Source organism: Trachurus japonicus, chromosome 23 (genome assembly GCF_045865225.1).
Source record: "Trachurus japonicus isolate A0001 chromosome 23, Traja_1.0".
NCBI lineage: Eukaryota > Metazoa > Chordata > Actinopteri > Carangiformes > Carangidae > Trachurus > Trachurus japonicus.
Window position 1 is genome coordinate 19,841,364 of NC_140929.1, and position 24,777 is coordinate 19,866,140.

Here is a 24,777-nt window from a genome sequence, read left to right on the forward strand (position 1 = left end):
GCTGTGACAGCTGTGGACCGGCCCCATGAGGACTGTGGGGGATTAGTGGCAGCGTCGGTCCTGCAGGCGAGCGTGAGTCAGCTGAATCCCGGAGGAGAGCAGCCGAGTCGCTGTGGAGACACCAACACTTGTGCTAACACGCAAAGAAAGAAGAAAAAAACAATGAACCAATCATAGTGATGGATCAAAGGAAGAAAAACCGAGGATTCACTCGTGTTGCATGTGACAATGTGTCAAATGTTTAAAGGTCACAAACAAACACACGCAAGTCGTTTCCTTTAGAAAATTTGACTTCAAGAAAGGTGGTTTCACTGTTTTTAAAGGTCGTTCCAACACTTTACATGTGTCTTTTGTGGGTCGACTATCTTCAAGGACGCACAATAACAGACCGCTGTGATTCTCTTTCAAGTAAGAGATTGGAGGAAGGAAGCTGGCAGAGCACAGAGCTTCCATCTGTGGCAGACGTGTTGCTTTAATGTGTCTGGGTCCCGTGCCAGGCTTAAAATGAAACACCTGCACTGTTACTGACACCAGTTTAACACGAGCCAAACACACATATGGAGGCTGACTCCATCTCCACGATGGGAGAAACCATGTGGAGGCCAAGAGCGTTCAGACAGAAACAGGACAATAAGACTGTGATCATAATCGCAGCTCAAACATGGTTAAATGCTAAGCTGCTGATGTGTAGCAGGTGTATTCATTACCATATTCACCAGCTTAGCTTGGCACATTCACATTCCCCCTCTCTCTGCCTCCTCATTTCATATCTGTCTCAACTATCCTGTCCATTAAAGGCAAAAAGTCAAAAAAAAAAACTTTAAAAAAGAAAAAAAAGATCCATACTGCTCCAGAAGGTGTTGAGATGTTTCAGTCTGGAGACCAAAGCGGTGAACTGACCATCTGACCAACACTGACATCCCAGGTTGCTGCTTAACAGGCTAAAAGTTCAACACCTTGCCAATGATCCACATCTGGAAGGATTCTTTTATCTTTTCAAAGCAAACAAGGGGGGGGTTGAAAAAATCGATACAGCATAGTATCGCAGTATTTTGCATGGCAATATTGTATCAATAAATGGACACCAAGTATTCATCTGAACAGACTAAGAAGTTTATCTTAGAAAAAACAGATTTTAACAAAGTTTTCATTTGGAGACATCTTTTGCAGTTGAAAACAACTACGGTACTAAATCACAGTAATACAGTAATATCACTTGAGACACAAGTATCCTGATAATATCATATTGCAGAGCCTCTGGTGATTCCAACCCCTAATGCAAACCAGATCTTACTCTGAATGGTTGAACGTGGCTTCACCACATGAGCTGTGGAGCCCACACTTGGCGTTACAAGACTTAGTATCCCTCCTCTGTTGGCACTATTTATTCCATCCAGGGTTCTGACCTGCTGAGGATTGGCTGTGGTCTGTTCATCAGCCATCTTTTCTTTTTTCAATTTTAAGTGGGCTGAAAGGAGACAGAAACACAAAAGCTGGCATTGTAACGACAAAGGATTTCCAAATGGTTGACAACAAATATGATCCCAGATGATGGAGCTATAAACTTGGAAAAGTTAAAAAGATTGTATCTGGCTCGCTGTTCACTGTAAGATATTTTTAGAATGGCAGAGTTGTTGGATTGTGTATTTGATGAGTTTGATGAGGGAAACCAAGAAATCCCATGAGCCTCCGTAGCGTAGCTCTGAGCAGCTCGCGGCTCTGCTCCACCGTTCTAAAAACAGCTTGCACCGTCAATTAAAGGTAACGAACCTACTGCTATGACTATATAGGGATTATGGCAATGGGACAATTTGCCAACAGTGATCATTTCAAACTGAATCTGGGATATGTCACACTCCATGTAAACACCAGTCATGAGAGGTTACACTGTAAAAACCATCTGCAAGGGTTCACAGCCCTGAAGTTGTGTTGGAAATGAGCAGCTAATATCCGTGACAGACTCACACGGCCCAACGACGGCAACTGTGGTTTGCCAGCGAGCGTGACCCAGCAGCACAGCTATGATTTCATCGATAAGCCCTTTCTTTGTGCAGCCGGTGAGAGCGGTCTCTAGGAGCCCCCCCCCTGAGGGACCACACCAGTCATTGATTTTAAGAAGTATCTCCATAAAGAAGCGGGTGTTGACAGAACCCACGTCTGAAATGACCTGATCAGTAAAACACTCGTCTGGAGCGGCTGATTGGTCGACCGTCGACCCGCTGGGTGACCGGTGCAGCTGCAGATCGATGCAGCTCCTTCCAGCTCCTCTTCAGGGAGCGACAGTCAGCACCCCCCTATTAGTGCCTATTCATCTCTTCAAGTGCTGCGTGGTGACAGGGCTGCCCACGGACGACAGCAGGGGCCCGACCAGGTGGATTTATCACGGCCATGTTTGACTCAACGACTCCACGGTCTTTATCGTCTCTACAAAAACAAAGACGTCTTTCAGCCGTTCTGCTTCCGACCCTGAATCCAACATCACCGTTGTGCTCTTTTCAAAAGGTTTGCCTGCTGGAAATGCATTTATAATCAAAAGTCTTCCCTTCTTGTCCCCCCCGAGACGTGAGGGGGAATACGATCCGGGCCGGGGGAAGACAAAAAAAAAAAGAAGTATCACCATGCAGCTCTGATTCTAGTTATTTGATCTGATGTCGACCGCGGGTCTGAGGAGGATGACGAGCTCACTAGATCAGAAAGTGGGTCAGAAGTGGCAGACGCACCAGGTGGAGGGCAGGACAGAGGTGAGCTACACACACACACACACACACACACACACACACACACACACACACCCACCCACACACAGGCCTGTCTGTTAGAAATCATTCAGTGGAAAACATCGGTAAAAACAGTCATCACGGCTCTTTAGCGTCGGACACTTAAAACCAGATGTTGGAATCTTTCAACCCTCCACACAAATGAAAGGTTTGGATTCTCATCGACCCATCCAAGTTCAGTGGAGGTTCACTAGAGCTGCTCGAGCGCATTAACCGAGGGAACCGGCCCGAGCCGCTCTGGGCCTCAGCTACGGTTTATGTAACCAGGCTTTGAAGGGTCAGACACAGTAAACCGATTCCTCCCTGGACACCACAGACAGCAGACTGAAGAGGAGGACGGGTTGAAGCATCGTTATTACGGTGAGGCGCTGCGAGAGTGTTGAAAAGTCAGATTTAGGAGAGGGCTGAAATTTCTGAAATTTGACAATCACACCCACCTCAGGGGAAAATGTTGAGAAAGTACAGCAGAGACTGAACTTCTGTAACAAGCTCCTGTTTGTCTTATTCCTCACATAACGTCTTCTTTCACAAATCAGGGGAAACTGCACTGATGAGCTGCAGGAAAAACTATTAAAGTAAAGTTTGACAGACAGTGACAGATCAGCTCTTCCTGACATACGCCACAGAAAGTGTAAACTAACAGCGTGGAGTTAATCTACTGACAGTGAACAGGTCTGACACTGAGGATTCAGGTGTGTCTCTGTCTCCTCTGCATATAAATTATCTTCATTTTTCCATTTACGAGCTATTCCCTCAGTTGTCTTCCAGTGATGTAACTAGGTTTCAAATTTGCATAATGCAACCCCTACCTGGGAACGGTAGAAGGGGTAAAGCAGTGGTTCATTTGCATTTAAAGGGACAGGCACTGAAACCAGCCGTTCTGAACAGGGCTGTTTTGAGAGGATGAAAAGAGCTGGGATGTTTGATCCTTGAGGTATTTTGACCAAAGCATGTCACAGACATGTCTTTAAGACACCTAGGAACTATTTTAATTTGTGGAAATGGGGCATAATATGTCTCCTTTAATATGTAATGTGATGCATTTTACTTGAATCTCTGGGACTGAACTCATAATCTCATAACCAAACCTTTTTCAGACTGAACCTGATATGTTGGATTCTGTGTTTATTCAATAAAATCCATTGATGCCTAAAAAATCAAATTAAAGTTTGATAGAATCCAAACTCTGCTTCCAAATATGTTCATGTGCTGCTTTTCTGCAACACGTCATCCATTCAAACACTCTTGGACTTTGACTGGGCATTTGCTTTTGCTTGTGGGAAACCTGGCCGTGTGAACACCGTCTCATTTGTTAACTTTAATTTATCATTAACCTCTCGTTAAACCCCGAGCACAGTAATCCGTCCCGCTGTGCTCTTCATACGACGCCACAGGATTTGTATAAATGTATGCGATTAGAAAGCCTGCTGCTGCTGACACTGTGCACTAATTTGTATGCACGTAGACACCTGGACAAGAGGCGACTGTCCCCTGTCCTCACATCCCCAAAAAACAAGTGACAGAACCAGACTCAGAGTGAGCGGCTCACGGCTGCAGCCCTGCAGGAGAGAGGATGAACTCCCTGTGCTTCAAGGAACATGAAACAACACGTCTGGGAGCTGAATAGGCTGAGGAGAGACACCAATACATGGCAGATAGAGACTTAATGACTCGGCCTGGATGGCTGCAGGGAGAAACACAACTGGTTTTTCACAGGCAAAATGTCTCAGCACAAGAACGGACCTGTCCGCGGCCGTCAGGCCAGCTTTCCACGAGGTAAACGATCCGGGTGTGGGCAGATGTTTAACAGAGCCAGGGATGTAATGTCGCTTTGAGGATGAATACGCGTGTGGAAAAACTGGCTAAGGGAGGCAGGTCAGTGGCAAGTAGAGACCAGTGACAGATTACATGGAAAACTGACATGGAGTTCGTCAAGTGCTGAGTCACCACGAGCCACAAGAGCAGCTTCTCCACGTCTCTCAAGTCTACTAGAGGGTGAACAGTACAACAGATCCCCTCACTGGGTCAGCTGATGATGGTGAAGACACTATCACACATAAAATCATTCCTATATATAGGAATAGGATAGGATATAAGATATACCTACAGTATATATAGGAATATATAAAATGTTTCCACTCTCCCTTTATCTCAGTGCCACAAAAGACGTCACAGACCATTCATTAGATGTATGAAACTCACTCATGATCATTTAGTCAAACAGATGAGGAAAACTTTTCAATTGTGCAATGTCAAAAGTACTGGAGATAAAAGAAAGAAAAAAAGCTTCCCCTCCTTCCGTACACCAGTTAAGTGAATTTAGTGTTGAGCAGACACTCTATACATCCAGACATGTTTTCCAAACAACTGCAAAGATCTTTGGGGGCACACTTTTCTTCTTCAATAAGGGCAAAGACATCTTGCTCTCCCTTCCCATTAGTCGAGCGACGAGGCGTAAAATTAAATGCCTTCCACTAACGAGAACTCCCCGCTCACCTCCTGCAATTAGCAGCTTCACAAAAACAAAAAGGCAATTCTTCCACCAGCAGAAGGAACATGTGAAAGCAGCCGTGCTGAGGTCGACAGAGTAGAGGCCCTGTAGGGTTTCACCAAGCAGCTGTAACACACAGCACAGTGTGATCTACATATACACACAGCACAGTGTGATCTACATCTACACACAGCACAGTGTGATCTACATCTACACACATCTACTACGCATATCTGTGATCTACATCTACACACAGCACAGTGTGATCTACATCTACACAGCATATCTGTGTTTATCACAATAAGACTCCAGAGCTCAGGTCACTTTTTGCTTCCACTTGCTCAACATTTCCATCAACTTCAAACCTTCCTCCTTTAATCTACAGTAACTGGGCTGTAACTCAACCTGACTAACGCTCCACGGGGAATTTTCCAGGGAAATTTTTTATCTTCATTGAGCAAAATACAATTCAAGGGGCAGAAACTAGTTTAACAACCCAATCTTTTACAAAGATTCTCCCTGCTTGGAGATGACATTTGTCAAATAAAATGGCAAGCCTGATAGATTAAAAAAAAAACACTCTTGGCTTTACTTTTAATCAGCCAATAATAAATAGCCAATTTTAATGAATGATTCTTGAACCTGTGGCATTCTACTTCACACACAAGTGGATTGTGAGTGAGTAAAAAATAAAAAATGACTTTAGATGGATACAAACGCCTCCCTGTCACTCTGAGTGAGAAAGTTGCAGTTAATGTAGGGGAGCGCATCATTGGTCAGTCAAATCCTCAGAGTTATATCAGAGTTATAAGTATCTGAGAGGTGCAAACACAAAATCTTCTACACCTCTCACACTGCACAGCCCCAAACGGTTCACGTAGGAGACTCGATGCAGACGACGACAGGAAAGGATATCGTTCCAGAACCAGTAGAACCAGGTGGTGTACATCCAGAACTTAGTGGCCAGGTAGATCCCCAGGGGCAGAGCACTGTGCATGGAGTGGTCGAAGAAAGCCCTGTGAAGAGGAGAGGAGGAGAGGAGAGGAGAGGAGAGGAGGGGAGGGGAGAGGAGAAGAGAAGACATGTTAGCAGTGTTTCTCAAATGAGTCTTATCTGTGTTTTAAAACACACTGTCACGTTTCTGCCAAGGGGGCAGTTGTGGGTCTGAGAAGTGAAGCTCACTTCCGCGTTCAAAAAACTGCAATCCCCTCGAATTCCTCTGGGGGCTGGTGTCAGAAGGGAGCATTCCCCATAGAGCCCCATGTTAAAATCGCCGACTTTACATCCTCAGTAAACATGTTAAAAGCCTGGTGTCAGAACGTTTTTTCGTCTCAATCGATAGTTTCTACCCCCGCACACACTCTGAGGGGGGTGAATTTTTTTTTAACTCTACAGTTTTACTGTTATTAGGTTAAAACTTTGGCCAATCAGGGCGCGGAAACGTTGAGTGACAGGTCCGAGCAGCTCCGTGGACAGCTGCTTCGAGGCCAGTGGGCGGGATCTCGGCCGGCCAATCCAACATGGCGCTGTTCAGGCCGCCGTATTGGAGTCACAAAAACGACTCCCCAAAACCAGTGGGTGACGTCACGGACGCTACGTCCATTCTTTTTACAGTCTATGGTTGACACGCTCTGTGCTTCCTGTCAGTCAAACCGTGTACCTACAGTCCTGAGTCTCCTGCTGTCACATTGGACTCAACCTGTCATTCCTTAATCCAGCCTCTGGTCTTGAATTCATAACTGCAGCGTTCAGCACATCCAGGCGTTCCTTCCTGCAGATGTGAGACCTGCTTCACTGACGCACATCTGGACCAACACAACACAAACCTGGGGCTTTGTCCTGAACGCTGCCGTCACACAGCAGAAGCAACAAACCGCGCGGTGACTGGATGATGACACGCGGCAGCTGGACTCAGACAGCTCCTAACTATCCCGATCGAGCGGGTCTTCCAGGAATGTGAGTGATGATAAAGCAACGCGGCGGTTAATGTACGTTATTGTAGTCACATAGCGAACAGCAGCGACAACACACTGTACCAGCCGGACCAGATGGCTGTAGTAATGGGGTGGAAGCAAGTGTGTGTGTGGGAGAAGAGAGTGGTAGTCACTGCATGGAAGATGTTGGCAGTTACATTCTGTACATATTGGTACTCTCCGTTTATGTGTTTGTTCTTTAGAGATTGTGTGTGTTCTGAAAACTGTTTCATTGAATTCTAATTAACGTCTGAATCTGTGTCCACAAATCTAAAAGATCTGAGTCTGACGCTGCAGTTAAACTACATTCTACTGAAACGATGAGAGGAAAACATTTATATACTCAAATATGTCTTATTACAATATTCAAAACACAGGATATAAGTTTTAAGGCACTCGCTCATTTAAAAAAAGAAACATACAGCAGAAATCTTGATCTTGACATTTTCCTGTGAGGCTCAAACTCCTTTCTAGTGACCTTTTTTTTATTATTTCAGATTAATCAAGTGAAATCTGACAAAACTACCTTTGAGACAATTAACATAATTAACTATTCAAATGTTTCAATGGTGAGGGATAAGCAAAAAAAAAATCCAGTGGGATCAGTACTGTGCAAAAGTTTCAGGAACTGCAGATTATTAGATTCTTATCCATAATGCAATACCAGGATGTTGGAATAACTTTATGAGTCAACTTACTGCTAAGTAGTCGCCTATATTATTATTATTATTATTTATTTATTTCATTATCATTATTTTATCTGAATCCCAAACTTATTTTTCCAGGAACACTTGTGACTTGTAGTGTTATTGTCTGACCTTAACCCTTCGTGTCTTCTGTATGTTGTACCATTTGAACTGCTTTTGTCTTCTTTCTTTCTTTCTTTTTTTTTAACTGAGTTTATGAATAAAAAAACATTTTGGAGTCAGTCTGGGATTACATGAAGAGACAGATGATATGACACTGAGACAGTGTATTTTTAAAGCATCTTCTCTTTCCTCATAGAGCCTAAAACCTGTGCACAGACAGTCCTGAACTGAACTGAACTGAACTGAACTGAACTGAACTGAACTTCCACAGATCATGGAGCATGCTACAGTCCTACACGGTGATCTATGAGGTGTGTGTTCATGTGACCGAGACGTACTTGGAGAGGAACTGCACGGCGACCCAGACGCCGGCGTACATGATGCCCTTGATCAGCCACGAGTCGATGTCCAGGTCGGCGATGAAGCCAACGAGCCAGATGACCACGAAGGGCGTTCCCAGCATCACCTTCTGTCTGAACTCCTGCCAGGGGGGAAGGTGGCAGGGTAAATAACAGAGAGGGGCGGGGCGGGGGGGCGGGGGTAGAATAGATATGAAGTGGAAATGGAGGAGGAACAGAGGATGAGGTTAGAGGACGGAGAGGGAGAACGAGACATGAAGACAGACAGGAGGAAGAGGAGAGCAGAACCATCAAAGGGAGATCAAACGGGACAGAAGAAGCAGAAAATGGAAAATACAGATGAGACGTGTTGTGGGGGAAGGAGGAGGTTTAAAGTCTGTTGTAAAAGTTAAGATAAGATCAATAATTCATGTCAGTGTTGGTAGTGAATCATGAGCCTAAATGCCTGCATACAGCACTGGGGCAGAAAATAGACAGTTCAACAGAAAGAGAAGACTGACAGGGTTCAAAAAAGGGAACTTTACCTTTAATGCTCCTATTACACTAGATAATGAACAACAGACAGCAGATATATACACTTGTAATGTCTGTTGTCATTCTGAAGTTAAATTTAGTTTCATTTCCCTTCACAGTTGAACACATCGAGGCTCTTTCACCACTAGGAGTTGAAGTAGGCTGATGTAAAGATACTTCTAAGCTGTGTTTTGTGATCTCAATGTTGTTAAGAATGAACTGTTTCATATTCAACTGTTCTTTTATTCTGGTTCAAGGAAATGTTTGAAGAATCCTGGTCTGTTCTGGTTTTCTGATGCTGAGTCCCTTCTGATATCATGATTAGGGTTGAGTGTCTTTAAAACCATAGGGACAAAATCACTAAAGGCCTATGAAGCTCTACTCAGCACAGCAGCAGCTCTGACACTAGGTACATTAGGGATCTGGACTAAGACTGGGACCTCAACAGATGCACACAACAGTCTACTATCTACTATAATAATATAAAACACAGAGGCACATTTTATAATGTTGCTATGAAGAATCTGAATGTGTCTTATTCTAAAATTTACCTTCATTAGCTAATCGTGTCCCAGCAGACAAGTGGAAAGACGACAACACATTTAGGCAGACAGGTTTGAGCAAAGACAAGTCAACATAGAAACATTCACAAATGCACAGAGTCTACAGAGTCTTGTATCAGGCTGAGACCCCCCCCCCCACACCACCCCCCACAGCTGTAGTCAGACTGGACAGAGACAAATCTCTACCTGTAGTCACATAGTAAAACACATCAGGTTGTTTCAGACCGGGTCCTTCCTGTCTGACTCAGACGGTTAAAGGTAGTAAACAGCTGATTAACAACAAGGTGGTCACTGCCACACACACCCAGCTGCTCTCAGCACATCTGTTTCATGGTCAGTGAAATACACAGCTGTGTGGTGTGTGGTGTGTGTGTGTGTGTGTCCACAGCTAGACTTGATCCCACAGAGTGAACTCAAAATGTTCAATCTCTACTGTTTCCAGTCACCTGATGCCTTCCAGTCCTTCTCTTTTGATTTACAATGTATATACACTACCTGTCCAAAAAAAAAATAAAAAAGTCACACACTCTAATATGTTTTTTGTTGGATCACCTTTAGCTTTGATTACAGCACACATGTGCTATGGCATCATTTCAATAAGCAATGTCACAACATTTATTTTCGTCCAGAGTTGCATTATTGGGGTCACGAGCCACCACACACAATCTTAAACAACTGTCTCTATACTTTCACTTTCTCGAATATAAATCGAGTTCAAATAAAATGCAGCATATAAAAATATCTGAGCTGCTGCATCTTGATTGACGGCTGCGATCATGTGCAGTCGCGTGATCACCAGAAATTTGTGAAAATGGAGTCACGAGCCAAAAAAGGTTGGGAACCACTGCCTTAGATGTTAGATTTGCTCGATGCCAATAACTTGACCCTTCTGAAACAGATCAACATCTGTTCCACGACAGCAGGATGTGTCTTCTAAGAAATGAGACTGCATCAGTTAGGGTTTAGGGTTATATATAATATATAATCATCCATGCAGTAATTATCCAATGGGAGGCTCTGACCTATTAGCTTAGTTAAATCCAAGTGGTGACTTTTTTTTGGACGGGCAGTGTATATATATTTGTGTGTGTGTGTGTGTGTGTGTGTGTGTGTGTGTGTGTGTACCTTGTCCATCTTCAGTCTCTTCAGGTAGGACGGGCTGTCGTAGCCTTTGGCCTGCCGCGCTTCCTGTAGGTGGTTGATCATCCAGACGTTCTTCCTCTGCTTGGCGAGATCTAGCGGCGTTTCCCCCTGAAGGACAGAACCAGACCGGTCAACACACACACACACACACCGACACACACACACACACACACAGACACAAACAGGGCCGGTCCTAGGATGTTGGTGGCCCCCTAAACAAGGTTTTTGTTTGTGGCCCTGCACTCTAAGCACAAACACCAAATCACTGGTTAAAACTGAATACAGACGTGTTTATCCCTCTGAGGTTTGAGGCCATTTTCTCGACTTTAACATATTTTCTTAAATGTATCTTTTTAAGATACTTGCAGATGTAACAATACTCAAGTGTTTTATGTCTAAATATTAGAACCTCCGCTGTAAGCACACTGAGGCCAGTTTGTCCTAGAACACTGTAGAAAGAAATAATTTAGGACAAATGCTGGAAATTTGAGTTCTGCTTTTTGAAAAATGTCAAATCCCTTGTGAAAACACTCCTTCAGTCATGAGAATGAACTGTTCTGGTGCTTGAAATAGGATATGAATACAGTAATAGATACGTGTAGAAAACAAGTCTAAAATGACATTTTGTCAGATTGTTTTTTGAGCACAAATGTTGTCATTCTGCAGCTCTATTTTCACCAAATGTCTCAAATGTGAGATAAAAGAAGCTGAATATTGACTTCACATTACATATAAAGCTCATAGCGTGCACATTGGGGCGGCAGTGGCTCAGGTGGTAGAGCGTAGGTCGTCCAATGATCAGAGGGTTGGCGGTTCGAATCCCGCTCTGTCCCGGTTGCTGCCGTAGTGTCCTTGGGCAAGACACCTTACCCACCTTGCTCCTGATGGGTCGTGGTCAGCATGGCAGCTACCGCCATCAGTGTGTGAATGTGTGTGTGAATGGGTGAATGTGATGTATGATATATACTGTAAAGCGCTTTGGGTATCGTTTCCGATGGAAAAGCGCTATATAAAATACAGACCATTTACCATTTACATGCAGACCTCAGGATGTTTAAATGACTTGATGAACCCCGGTACCTTTCTGATCATGTGGCCCCCCACCTAACGGCTGTAGCCCTGAACAACCACATAGAGCAGGCATCACCAAATGGCGGACCTCGGTCCGGACCCGGACCGAGTGATGGTTCGATCCGGACCCGAGACCAATCTCTAATAAGTTAACATTTTCCTGGAGCATTTTCTTCCGACGGGACAGCTGGCTCAGCCATAGGTCAATGCGGCAGCTTCACTCAATTGAGCCAATCAGATCGTTTGTTTACCCTGCGCGGCCAGCGCGTCCGAGAGGGAAAGAGAAAGGAGACGGAGTGATGACAGCATGTCTTGCTCCAAAATAAAAAAAAGTTGATGCTGAAGTCATAGGCGAGCCGCCGGGGGGATTGTGGCCGCCGCCGCCTTGGTTAAGCATGTGTGTGTGTGTGTGTGTGTGTGTGTGTGTGTGTGTGTGTGTGTGTGTGTGTGTGTGTGTGCGTGCGTGCGTGCGTGCGTGCGTGCGTGCGTGCGTGGGGGCCATTCAGATGGGTCTCTTGTTGCGCGCACAAGCCCATTACTTTAATGTGCGCTCGCAACCGAGAGCGACGCCGTAGCGGTGCGTATTCGGTACGAAGTGCTTGTTTCCTGTTTCTCCGCCGGTGTTGTGTCAGACCCTGCGGTTCTCCCTCGGTCTGTAAACTTTTTCACGCGGAGCTCTGCCCCGTTTGGAAGGAGAAGGAAGCCCGTATGCGGGAAGACGTCGCTTCAGAGATGTAGAATGTGTGTTATAGAAGAGAAACACACATTTCAGGACTACTGAACAGACATATCCTGTGATTTTCAGCCTCCCTCCATATTTAATGGAGGGGGACAATGCAATGACAGTGCAGCTATCAAGATGCTTTTGACACCTTGGCCTCAAAAAAATAAAGAAAAAAAAAGCACCAAAAAAACAAACAGGGAAACCACCTTATTTATTCGGTCTTGTTCTCTTTAATTGAAATACAGGCCTTAAATTAATTTGCCTGGGGGATACTTTTATTCATGGTAAAAAAAAAAAAAAAAAAATTTAAAGCTAGTTGTTTACTATACAAGTGCACTATGTTAAATGTTTCCTGTGTTGAAAATTGACAATAGATATGAAAATGCACTTCGTTGATTTTATTTATTTGACATAGGGGTAGGCTAGGATAAGACACCATTTGGACTTTATAAGGTTCGGACCTTTCACTTGGATAAAAGTTTAGTAACTGGACCTCAATGAATTTTAATTGAATACCCCTGACATAGAGGGTTTATACCAGGGGCCGCGGCCCTGCACACACACACGCACACACACACACCGTCACAAACTCCAGCTCCATCTCCGCAGCTCTTCTCCTTACCTTGATGTTCTGTGCGTCGACGTTGGCGTTGGCGTCCAGCAGCAGGCTGATGACGGTGGTGTTGCCGGCCAGCACCGCCCAGTGCAGCGCCGTGTTCTTGTGGTATTTGTCTCCCAGGTTGACGGACACGTTGAAGGTGAGTAGCAGCCGGGTGGGGTCCACACTGGAGCGGAGGAGACATCCAGGTGAGGGGAGGGAGAAGGTTTCAACAGGACAACATTTCATTTTTTATTTCTTATTTGGTGACAATTAAAAAAAAAATCTAAATACATGAAAAATTAAAAAAAATGATTTTAAAAGCATCAGATTTGTTAAAATGTACATTTTGTATTCTTTGGTTTTATGTCACTTAAAAAGGCATTTGAACCTTTTTTTTAACAAAAGTAAGACTGAACGTGCCAGAAAATGTCAAACGGTGCAACTACAAGAGAATAAGAAGAATATTTGATGCACCTAAACTGGATTTAAGTGCACTTATAAAAAGTATACTTCCTCCTGAAAACATTACATTAAAATAAATTATTTTGCTGTATTTCTACATTTGAATTTTAATGCATTTTAGCAACAGTGTGTATGAGGAAACCCGAGGCCGAAAACCAAAACACCTAAATAAATCATTCTGCCAATTTTTAGTACCGTTGTGTTTATGGCCCTGACTGTGTCCTTACCTCACTAAAATAAAGGCACTGCAATTGCATTAATTAATATTCATGCTTCAAATAATAAATTATGAGAATATGTGTTGAGTACTGACATTCCAACAATGCACAGTATAAAATAAAATTCTACATAAAATGTTTTACTTGATCCCACAAAAAAATAAACACTGTTTCTTCTAAATAATGTGAGAATGTATGTAGAATTTGTCAAGAAACAGAGAGTTGTATTGCAAAAGTGAATTACATTTATTCCACATTTGACTCCAGATTTATTTTCCTGTACAGTCAGATTTTTATATAAAAAACACTGGTTACATCACTTGACGTTGGGTTGCATCACATCATTCACCCGTTTCCTCCCATCTAAATCCTGCTGCCCCTCTACTTCCTGCTGCTCCTCTACTTCCTGCTGCTCCTCTACTTCCTGCTGCTCCTCTACTTCCTGCTGCCCCTCTACTTCCTGCTGCTCCTCTACTTCCTGCTGCTCCTCTACTTCCTGCTGCTCCTCTACTTCCTGCTGCTCCTCTACTTCCTGCTGCTCCTCTACTTCCTGCTGCCCCTCTACTTCCTGCTGCCCCTCTACTTCCTGCTGCTCCTCTACTTCCTGCTGCTCCTCTACTTCCTGCTGCCCATGACATAATGAAGCTCATGGATCAATACATGACATGAATTAATATGTAAACAGAAATGATCTGTCGAGAAACTGCCGCTCAGGGAACATTCAGATGAAGCTGAGCAGCAACACTGGGAGTTGTTTCCCTGTGTTGGCAGTTTGACTAATGAATTACGACTCATTTACACACCAGACCTGAGTGTGTGTGTGTGTGTGTGTGTGTGTGTGTGTGTGTGTGTGTGTGTGGCTGCAGTCAGCAGAAACGTGACCACACTGGTTTCTCTGGACTATGTGACAGAGGTTTCTCCAGACACTCAGATCTTAATAGAAGATTAAAACGTGTTCCTCCTGTAGTTTGTCATTAGGATGTATTGTGACGGCCCACTGAGCCCAAACAGCAGCCGTGTGTGTGTGTGTGTGTGTGTGTGTGTGTGACGGTGGCATGATACACACCTGTGTGTCCTGTAAGCCGCCCACATCAGAGGAGTCATGCCGTTCTGATCCATCATGTCCACATCCTGTTAGGGAGGACAGACAAAAACCTGTTGGTGTCTGAGAGACAAGAGAGGCAGCAGAGCTCCCCCTGATGGACAGCACCGGTATAAACACACTCCACACAGGAGGAGACCAGAAAACAGTTCAAAGTGTCGTTACAAGTCAGTTTTTATTTATTTAAGGGAACGGGAGATGATTTTCTGTCATTTGCGGTTAAGTAAAAGATGTCTTTTTGCATGTAAAGATGATTCCCTGGCAGCTGCGGCCGGCACCGTGCCGTGTTTCCTACCTGTCCTTTGGCAATAAGGTAGGCCACGATGGAGGTGTGGCCAAACTGGGCGGCCAGGTGGACGCAGCTGCAGCCCTCGCCGTCGATCAAAGATGGGTCGGCGCCATATTTCATGAGCTGCACCACCATGGATAGATGGCCTTGTCTGGGAGGAGGAAAAAACAACCAAGTCATCCTCTCTTGATGAGCCACGATCAGGGTGAATCCCACAGTCCAGATCAGGGTCAGGGTCCTCTGTACTCTCACTGTTATTGGGCTGCTCAGTGGTAACATGGTTAGAGATCGCAGGTTCAACTCCTGACTGTGATGTTTCCTGTCTCTCTACATTGTCCTATCAAAATAAAGGCAAAAAACTGTCCAAAAAATATCTTTCTTTTTTTTTATTTTACAGCTTTTACCTGCACCTGGAGCGATGTGTCCTCATAAGCCGACACTTTATTGAGAGACCGACTCCCGGTCTCGTCTCTCGTCTCATCATTAAATGTCTCTCAGGTGAGTTGTAATATGCCTTTATTGCAGTCAGGTATTTAAACTATACTTTTATTACTAACCCCCCGACAGTACAATAAAGATTTGACAGGAAATTGTTACAAATTGACAGATATGTTACACACACACGTCACTTTCACCACACAAGAGTAATTAGCTGTGTGTGTGTGTGTGTGTGTGTGTGTGTGTGTAAACCTGAGCAGATGAAGCCTGTAACACAGAGCACTTAGCTGCAGCATGTGTGTGTGTGTGTGTGTGTGTGTGTGTGTGTGTGTGTGTGAAGGACTGAGGTCATACAGACCAGAGGGGACTGGGGGACTTTTAAAGGTTATTAGCAGGTGGGGGGGTGGAGGGGGGTGCAGGGCGACACAGGACTCCCCATGTGTCTGTGTTGCAGTGATGGTGCAGATGCCTGTTGTCAAAGCTATCAATAATTCAGGAGGATCTGCTCAAAAACAACAGCACTGATAAGCAGTGGAATATAAAAAAAAACAGTAAAGGAGGTGATGATGGTGAAGAGTTTAGGAATGACTCCATAACTGCATGTTTCTTACACTGCAAAAACTCAAAATCTTTCCAATTTCCAATATTTGTCTAATTTCTAGTCAAAATGTCATTTCTAGTCAAAACAAATCTCATTATACCTAAAATAAGACTCATCACCTTAAAAAGTAGCTTGTTTTGAGACATTTTTCTTTTACTTATTTCAAGCCTATTTTCACTTGAAATAAGTAGAAAAATCTGATAGTGGTTTTTCTTTCTTATTACAAACACAAAAAAACTTCCTTTCACTGGCAGATTTTTCTACTTATTTCAAGTGAAAATTAGTTTGAAACAAGTGAAAATGATCTAAAAACAAGTAAATTTTTAGGTGATGATTCTAAGTGGAAAGAGATTAATTTTGACAAGAAATTAGACATTTGAGTTAGAGTTTTTCCCGAAATGATCTTTTTCTTGTTCGTTCTTAACTTTCTGTAAACACGCCATTGTTTTAAGAAATGTCTGCGTACGCACGAATCCCCTGAAAGCAAGTACACATGCCAGGCCTGTGTGTGGCGCTGTAACTCCGCCACACATATACGCCCCAGACGGAGAAGAAGACGTGGAAAGCTTTAGCGCTGTATTCAAACTCCAAACATAAACTGTTGACTGGGAGTCATGTCACCTGACGGTAGTCTGTTGTTCCTGTCACCTTCCATCCAGCAGTTGGCTCAGGTTATAGGTTAGAGAGATAAAGTTGTGACGACATCGTTTCACAAAAGATCTGTTTTGGTTGTCTATACGAAACGGACCTGTTTCCAACAACAGTTTTTGGAGCAGAAATTATCAAAAAAAAAAACTATTATGGAAACTCCTAAACCTGTATACGTGTGGACGGGATCTTAGACTCGGCTACGTGGAGCAGCAACAAGAAAAGAGAGGGAGTGAGCAGCAGCTCTCCAACACAGCGGTCTGAAATGTGTCACCTACATGTCAGATGTGTTATCAGTGGTGAGTTGTGTTACCTGGTGGCCCAGTGCAGCGGTGTGGAGTTCAGGTCCCCGCCCAGCTGGTCAACTATGGCTCCCTTTGATATGTAGTACCTGCACACACACACAGTCATCAGGTGAGACCCTGCCATGGAAGTGACCTCACTTTGTTAATCTAATAAAAACTAATAGAAAAGTTCATATAGATTTGATTATTTCAAGGGAAATTCAAGTATCCAGTAGCATCAAAGACATACAAAAGGAATATAAAGAACATAAAACACAATAAAACACAGAGCTCAAATTTGAGTATTGAATTAAAGAAAATAAACACTAGAAAAATCTAAATGTTATATAAAAATACAGAAAAAAAGAAAAAGTAGAAAGAACAACTGAAAGAGAAAAAAATCTGTGCCAAATATAAAAGCGCATAATAATATGCGTGTGCATAATATACTGGTTGTCTGCTGTTTTTCAAGTAGGAAATGTAGCAGTAGTGCCGAGAGCCGAGAAACAAATAGCTGATAGAGAGAGAAAGCTTGGCAGATCCATACTAGATGTTTAACATGCACAAGCAGCCTCCAAATGTTTTACACCAAACCGACCCTCAGGTTGTAGCCGACTGCAGCTGCTGTGAGAACACAACCACAAAACCCTGCATGCATTCTGCAGAGAAATATGGCAGAGACGCTGCAGACCCTGCTACACCTCCAAACTAAATTACATTTAAATGACAGATTCTCATCTAAAACACACACTTTTCTAAAGATTTCATATCTTTTTCCATTTTTTTAACAGATGATAGGAGGTCTTTCTATCTGATCCATCTGTGTTGTTATCAGCTGAGCCAAAAAACCCCAAAAAGTCAAACAAATTCATATCTTGCATTCGTGTCATCATTCAATTCACACCACACACACACACAAACAAATCTGCCATCACAACCCACTGGAATCTCCTCAGAGATAATTGATGAAGCTGTTACTTTAATTGCAGACAATAAATGATGACTATCCGCGAGGAAACCAATTATAAATCGTGTCCTACAGACAGGCAGCAAATTAATGTGAAGACTCGCAGCACAAAAGGTCACAGGCCGGCTGGAGTATGAAAATGATGTAAAGAAAAAGTCAACTAATAGTAAAGCAGAAGATTCTTCCTCATTCAGCTTAAAAAACAGCCGCTACACCAAAACCTCCAGCTGCTGCAGACGGAGCGGGTTTTCCGAGGCCGATCGTAATCAAATATTCTGCTCATGTCTGTTACTAATTCTGCTTCTGGCAGGAGCTTCGTAAACCTTTAGCAAAATGCAACTCTGGGTGGACGACCCATCTGACCGTGTCTGTGGGCGCGCTGCCACCACAACATGCTGCTGCTCTGCCAGCAGGACGTTGTTACTACAGAGTGGTTAAAAGCATTGGACTGATATCATCTGAGAAATCTTTACAATGGAAAGAAAGAAAGACTTTTTATATGAGGCTGCAACACGACAAAATGAAAATACGGGAAAGATGGATCATGCACCTCATACCTGTGCATCCATCATCTCTATAATGTTGTTTCTCATATTATCTTTCCCTCATACCCCCGTCTAATGATGAGATTTCAGTATCATGCACCCCACACTTTGGTCTTTGTTATTTAGATTGATTTAGTTTCTCTGTTTTGTATTTTATGTATCATTTATGTATTTACTTATTTATTTTGGATGCCTATGATGCTTCTTCTTATCATCTTTTTTAACTCAGAACTTTTTGTGTCACAGAATGCTTCGATGAAAAAAGACCAGTAATCCATCACACTGTCTGAATGTATCTACAAGTTTCCGAAGGTCAAAAACGGAGCCAGTTTTGCTCTTCCAGTTGAATTGTATGTTTACGTTTCCATGGTTTCACTAGTTGTCATAGTTGCAGTAAACACATGGATCTATTAACGCTGGCTTATAACAATGGATATCACACAAATGGACATCCATTGTTAAAAGTGTTAATAGATCCAAGCTGGTGTGATGATCCATGCGTTTACCGCGACTACTAAAACCAATTAATTCCACCGATGTCACATCTACATGTCATCGGGGGGCAACCGCCATTCCGACGTCCCACCAGTCCGACATAGACCTTTAATTGTCTAAATGGCAACACTTCATTTTCTATCAAATGTCCCGTCATTCCGACAATTTTTGCCTCCTATGGTCGGAAGGTATTTTTTTCTTTTTTTAAACATCCTGCCTTTCCGACAGTTCCTTTAGTAGCGTATTTTTTCCCCAAAAGATTTTGCACTGGTTAGGCTTAGGCAATGATGAAAGGAGTTGGTTAAGTTTAGTAAAAAGACCAGGTAGAGGCTAGACAGGCCAGATATGTAGATAGAGAGAGTCCAGATAAGTAGGAGGGAGGGTTAGGGTTAGGGTAACGCACATTTCCTTATATTGAAAGCCTCGTTGGAGTGGTGGGACGATGGCATGTCGGAATGGTGTTATATGGTGGTATATCTGAGTGGTGGGATGTCGGAATGACAGCATGTAACCGTGTCAACATCTTAATATGTCAGTTTTCATTTGAATATAAGCTACGATTCGTTGCGTTCACTTCCACTAATTTAAACTCAGTGTGAATATAGACTGTGTTGAGAGTTAACAGACACAACTGACACATGATCTCAGCAGAGGAACACAGGGAAGATGCTTTAAAGGGTCAGTTTTTACACAAGAGAACATTCGTGTTTGTCTTCCCTGTCTTCATATGTCTGCAACACCAGCCGGGTCTTTGCTGAATCTGTGGTGACCTCCAGGTCCAACTGGTCAGCTAGAACCAGGTCACCACTTTCCCCTCTGAGCACGGTGGAAAATACTCATTAGTAAGTCACAAAGTACACTAGAAAAGCTGCACCAACATATAAATAGTGACCAAAAAGTAGCAGAAGGCAGCAGCTCTACCTGTTTTTATCAGTGTATTATTCATCTTCACCTTTATTTTGGGCAAACCAGCCAGGTAGACTTCTTGTTGTGCCAGTGGTCTGCTTCACATTTCAAGCTCACACCTCAGAACCGACCACACATTTCCTTTCCTTTCCTCCCGTCCCTGGGATTCAGACTCACAACCCCCCCCCCCCCGGCTTCACACAGGAAGCAGATGACTCACTTGACCAAGTCTATCCTGTTGTTGATGGCGGCCCAGTGGAGGAGGGTCACATTCTCTTTGTCTGGCTGCCGCACGTCGAAGCCCGCCTCCACCAGCTCCCTGCAGCGCTCGAAGATGCCGTACCTGGGGGGGGGGGGGGGGGGGGGACATCAGACACACACAGATACACACAGGGTTAAGTAACAACAACTAGAAACACTGGCATGACGCAGACACACACACACACTGACAAGTTGAATTAAACCAAACACGACTCCCACACTGACGCACAACCAGCTCTTTAAATGGACATTCATCACATCAAACCAAAACAACACAAATCTGTTGCTGTCAAATGTCACAACAGACAAAGCTGTTATTGTCTCATCAGACAAACTTTCCCACGTTTCTTCACTTCACACACACACACACACACACACACACACACAATCTCCCACTATTCTGAGCTTGTGAATGACTTCTGGAGCGCAGACTGAATCAGAAAACCACACTCAGAAACAGTGGTGGTGACAGTTCCAGATTTAACACCGCTAATTATCGGCCAGAATACACTGATAAGTCTGATAATTACATTTTTGCTGATTAGAATTAGCCAACACTGACTTGATTTGGCTCATTTTCAGTCCATTAACCCTTTAAGTTGATTTGAAACATAATAAATGTTGAATTTTAAAGAGTCATAACTGCTCTTGTTTCTGCTGTGATTACAGTAGTGATGTTGGTTGTATTATTCTGTCAAGTCAGAGGCAGAGCAATAATGTTAAATTCATCTTTACTCATCTCTTAGCCTTTCTTAAGAATGTTTGATCTCTGCGTTTATGTTTGTGAGAGCACTTTAAATGAAAAAGATTCGGATTTTAAATATTTTAGATTTTCTTTCTCAGGTTTGTGTATACAGTTGGTTAAAATATAACATTTTAATTCAATAACATTTGATGGTGATAACCCCCTTTGTCTGTTCTGAATAGAGCTTTTTTTTATTGTGGCATGCATGGACAGATTTTTGAGAGACTTTTGTGGAAAGGCCAGGGTCATTCATGTTTTTATGGTTCTTAGACACTCTTACAATATATTAGTTCAAGTTCACACTGTCAGTATACGGTAAATACTTTTACAATTTCAAGCTTTGAAAAATGTTTGATCTCTGTTCTTGTGTACGTGATAGAATGTTCAATTAAAAGAAATTCAAGTCAAATTTTAAAATTTTGAGTACTTTCTGCTCAAGTGTGTTTATATACTTGGTGAAAAGTCGCATGGTAGCTTCTTATTCTCATTTGTTCTGCATGGCATGAACCCTCTGTGCTTAACGCAACAAACCCTCACTGTGACTGCAACAACAAACTACAATACAACATGAAGAAAGTCAAGGACATGCATGCCAGCTTCCGCTCATCCCAGTATTGAGGTAAATATGGTCTTAAATGAAAATGTATTGTCTGTGTTGTTTCTTTTTTCCTGGGATGTCCAATGTATGTGGAGAAATGCACATTTGCAAAGGTAACTTAGTATGTTGTCGCAAAAGTGGCTCTCCTCTTGATTTTGCACTGCCAATGAGGCTCTTGTGAAAAAAATAGTGAGGATCACTGCTCTAAGGTGTGTATATGAACTATTAAAAAATGTTACCAGTTATCAGGTTAGGTTGAAGCTTTGATTGTTGTTGTTTGCATATACAAATTTATTTAGTTTGTTAACGAATTTGTATAGCTATGTTAATCATTTTCGATCACACATTGATACCACTGATAGTGAACACACCAAATTTGTATTTTCTTTATGGTTTTGTTTAGGTTATCAACCTGAATCAACAACATAAATAAATACAGAAAAGCAAAAAGAAAGAAGGAAAAGGATCTGAGCTGTCTGCTGCGTCCTCTGTTGATTCAGGGCCTTTTCAAGTTCGAGCATATTGAGGCAATATTGGCATCAGTTATGAGAAGCAGGAAGTTATGGGTAAAAACAAAGTTACGGCATCCCTCATCAGCAACAATCCACACAGGATCAACTCACTGTGTAGCTTTGACGATGTCCCAGGTGCTGTAGTCGTCCACATGGTTCTTACGGCTGACGGTCTCACTGTAGCCGTGGTTGTAGTGACTCTGGGGTTTGATTTCCTGAGAGGAGGGATGACAAACACACATTAGGATCAGTGGGTTAAGGACTCACTGTGTCGGCAGATTGTCAGCAACGTGCTGCTGTGCAAATGATGCGCTTTTAAATAACTTAAAAGCCTTGGAAATCCCACAGAGGTGATGTTGATGAAAGCAGCTGATTAAAGCTGCTCAGGTCGAGGCTGAGTGGAGCTAAGAAGCAGAACGCTGCATGATATCATAAAAGACTAGTACGCACTAACATGAAAAGATGATAACAGTTTAGTTCTGCCTGTAATTGTGACAAAGCAAACACAAGAGTTGAAGTGCTGTCAGTCAAGCACGATGTGTGCACACAGACAAACCCACACAGTCCTGAGAGGAGGCTCAGTCACAAACACCTGAGTGGGTGTGGAGGGCTCTAACATCAACAGACCTTTTTTCTAACTTTTCAAACACTGCAACTGTTCCACCACAGTGATTAGTGGAATTCAACCCTCTTCTCTGTTGTTAGTTCCTTCTATTACAGGTTAAAATGTCTCTTAGCTGATCAATCTGGGAATAAAGAAAGAAAACAAAGCTGCTCCGATGCGGGAGGATGTTAGCAAGACAATACATCTTGAAACGATGGAAAGGCTTCTTAAAGGAGACATATTCTGCCCCTTTTCCACAAATTAAAATAGTTCCCAGGTGTCTTAAAGACATGTCTGTGACATGATTTGGTCAAAATACCTCAAGGATAAAACATCACAGCTCTTTTCATCCTCTCAAAACAGCCCTGTTCAGAACGGCTGCTTTCAGTGCCTGTCCCTTTAAATGCAAATCAGCCACTGCTTGCCCCACCCCACCCCACCCCACCTACCAGTACCAGGTAGGGGTGGGGTTATGCACATTTGAAAACTAATGAATCATTGTCAGACAACTGAGGAAACAGCTTCTAAAACCACGTGGATTTCAACCTGAAAATTACAGATTCTGTTGTCAATTCTCACATTTTGGGGGTCAGAAGGCAAAACAAACACCCAAAAATATGTTAAAGAGCCTTCAAAAAGTGATATTTCAAAAATATATCTCCTTTAACACAAGTCTGGAGTCATTGACCAGCAGGACAGTGAAAGGCAGCAGGACAGAGACAGAGTCAGGCCTGTTATATCCTGCTGCTGCTGCTGGAGATCTAATCTGCCACACAGATGTGGCGACTGTGCTGCTCACATTCAATTAGGCTCCATAGTAACGCCACGGAAACCACAATTAGCCTCCGTCACCCAGAAACAAGGGCTGCATCAGGCAGACACAGAGCCCCCACACTCACTGACTTATGTAACTGTCACTCTTGACTTAGTGAAGGAGAAGTGACACTTGTTAACACAGTTAAAGTCTGACTGCACTCAAAACACATGGAGTTGAATTATTTCTGTATCTAGTTTGGTATCAAGTTACACTGTGATCATGAATCCTCTATCGACTTCAACAGCTCAGTGTTTTGGTTTCCAGCGGGCCTTCCAGCCTCATGTGCATACAATAATGAGGTGTAATGAGTCAGCCTGTGGGCGTGGGGGGGGGGGGGCAGGCTCAGGGGGAGCTGCAGTGCATCCTGAGCTCTGGGGCCACAGAGACTCTGAGCTGCACCATCTCTCCTCTGAGCCGGGCCTGGGCCTCCCCACAGCACCGGGGGATCTGCTGAGGCAGCATCTCTGCCACAGTCCCAGGAACAAGATGGAGAGCGTGCCATGCATGGGGGGGGGGGGACCCACACAGAAGGGGGGGACCCACACAGACAGGTTGTGTTTTAGATTCATACATGAATCATGAATTCCTGGACCGAGGCCTGTGAAATATTCCTGTTCAAAACTTCTGTTTTGAATATTTCAAGTCTCAAACCTGCTTCATCTGGGATGTCATGTTTAATATCTTGACAGGCACTGTGTGGAGTTTCACCCAACATGTTTTCTGTTTACATAACACCAGCCCTGCAGTTGGAACAGGAAGGGAAAAATGATTTCTGAACCTATACGATACCAATCATAATTTTTTACTTCAAAAACAATCTTTTATAGATTCTGTGCCAGTATTAACACAAAGATATTAAAGTGTAAAACAAGGCGTGGTGACACTCCAGTATTTTTCCTTGGATCAAACTGGCATAGCTACATAGAAGATGAAAATGTGGGTGGAAACAGCTCCATGCATGATGCCAATGTCCTTCATGTAGGCATTATTAATCCATGAAGAAGCAGCAGCTTATTATCTCTTCTAAATACTGATTGAGGAAAAAGAATGCATGTTTTCTTTCTAATTGATGAGACTTTGTATTCTTTATCACATCCAGTGACAAAAGGACTGAAATTCAGCCTGAGTCAGCATTCATGCCACCTCATTCACAAAACCTCACCAGCTGTTTCACTGTCCAGGTGTGGTAATTATAACAAACATCATCAGTGATGAAAAAGAGAAGCTGTGAGCCAAAACACACAGCCCTGGTGTAGTGCAT

At 43.2% G+C, this 24,777-nt stretch overlaps 1 protein-coding gene across 1 annotated transcript in view; it reads right to left on the reverse strand.

Annotated features, from left to right (window-relative positions):
* Positions 1-24,777, reverse strand: part of zdhhc17 (zDHHC palmitoyltransferase 17) — a 38,582-nt gene that overhangs the window by 6,488 nt on the left and 7,317 nt on the right. Inside the window, exons 2-10 of the mRNA XM_085769708.1 lie at positions 22,207-22,310; positions 20,200-20,322; positions 17,096-17,173; positions 15,102-15,246; positions 14,771-14,835; positions 13,046-13,208; positions 10,611-10,736; positions 8,389-8,531; positions 6,184-6,284 (exon numbers count right to left, since the gene is read on the reverse strand). Of these exons, the coding sequence (XP_085625834.1) occupies positions 6,184-6,284; positions 8,389-8,531; positions 10,611-10,736; positions 13,046-13,208; positions 14,771-14,835; positions 15,102-15,246; positions 17,096-17,173; positions 20,200-20,322; positions 22,207-22,310 (1,048 nt within the window). The remainder of the gene's footprint in view (positions 1-6,183; positions 6,285-8,388; positions 8,532-10,610; positions 10,737-13,045; positions 13,209-14,770; positions 14,836-15,101; positions 15,247-17,095; positions 17,174-20,199; positions 20,323-22,206; positions 22,311-24,777) is intronic.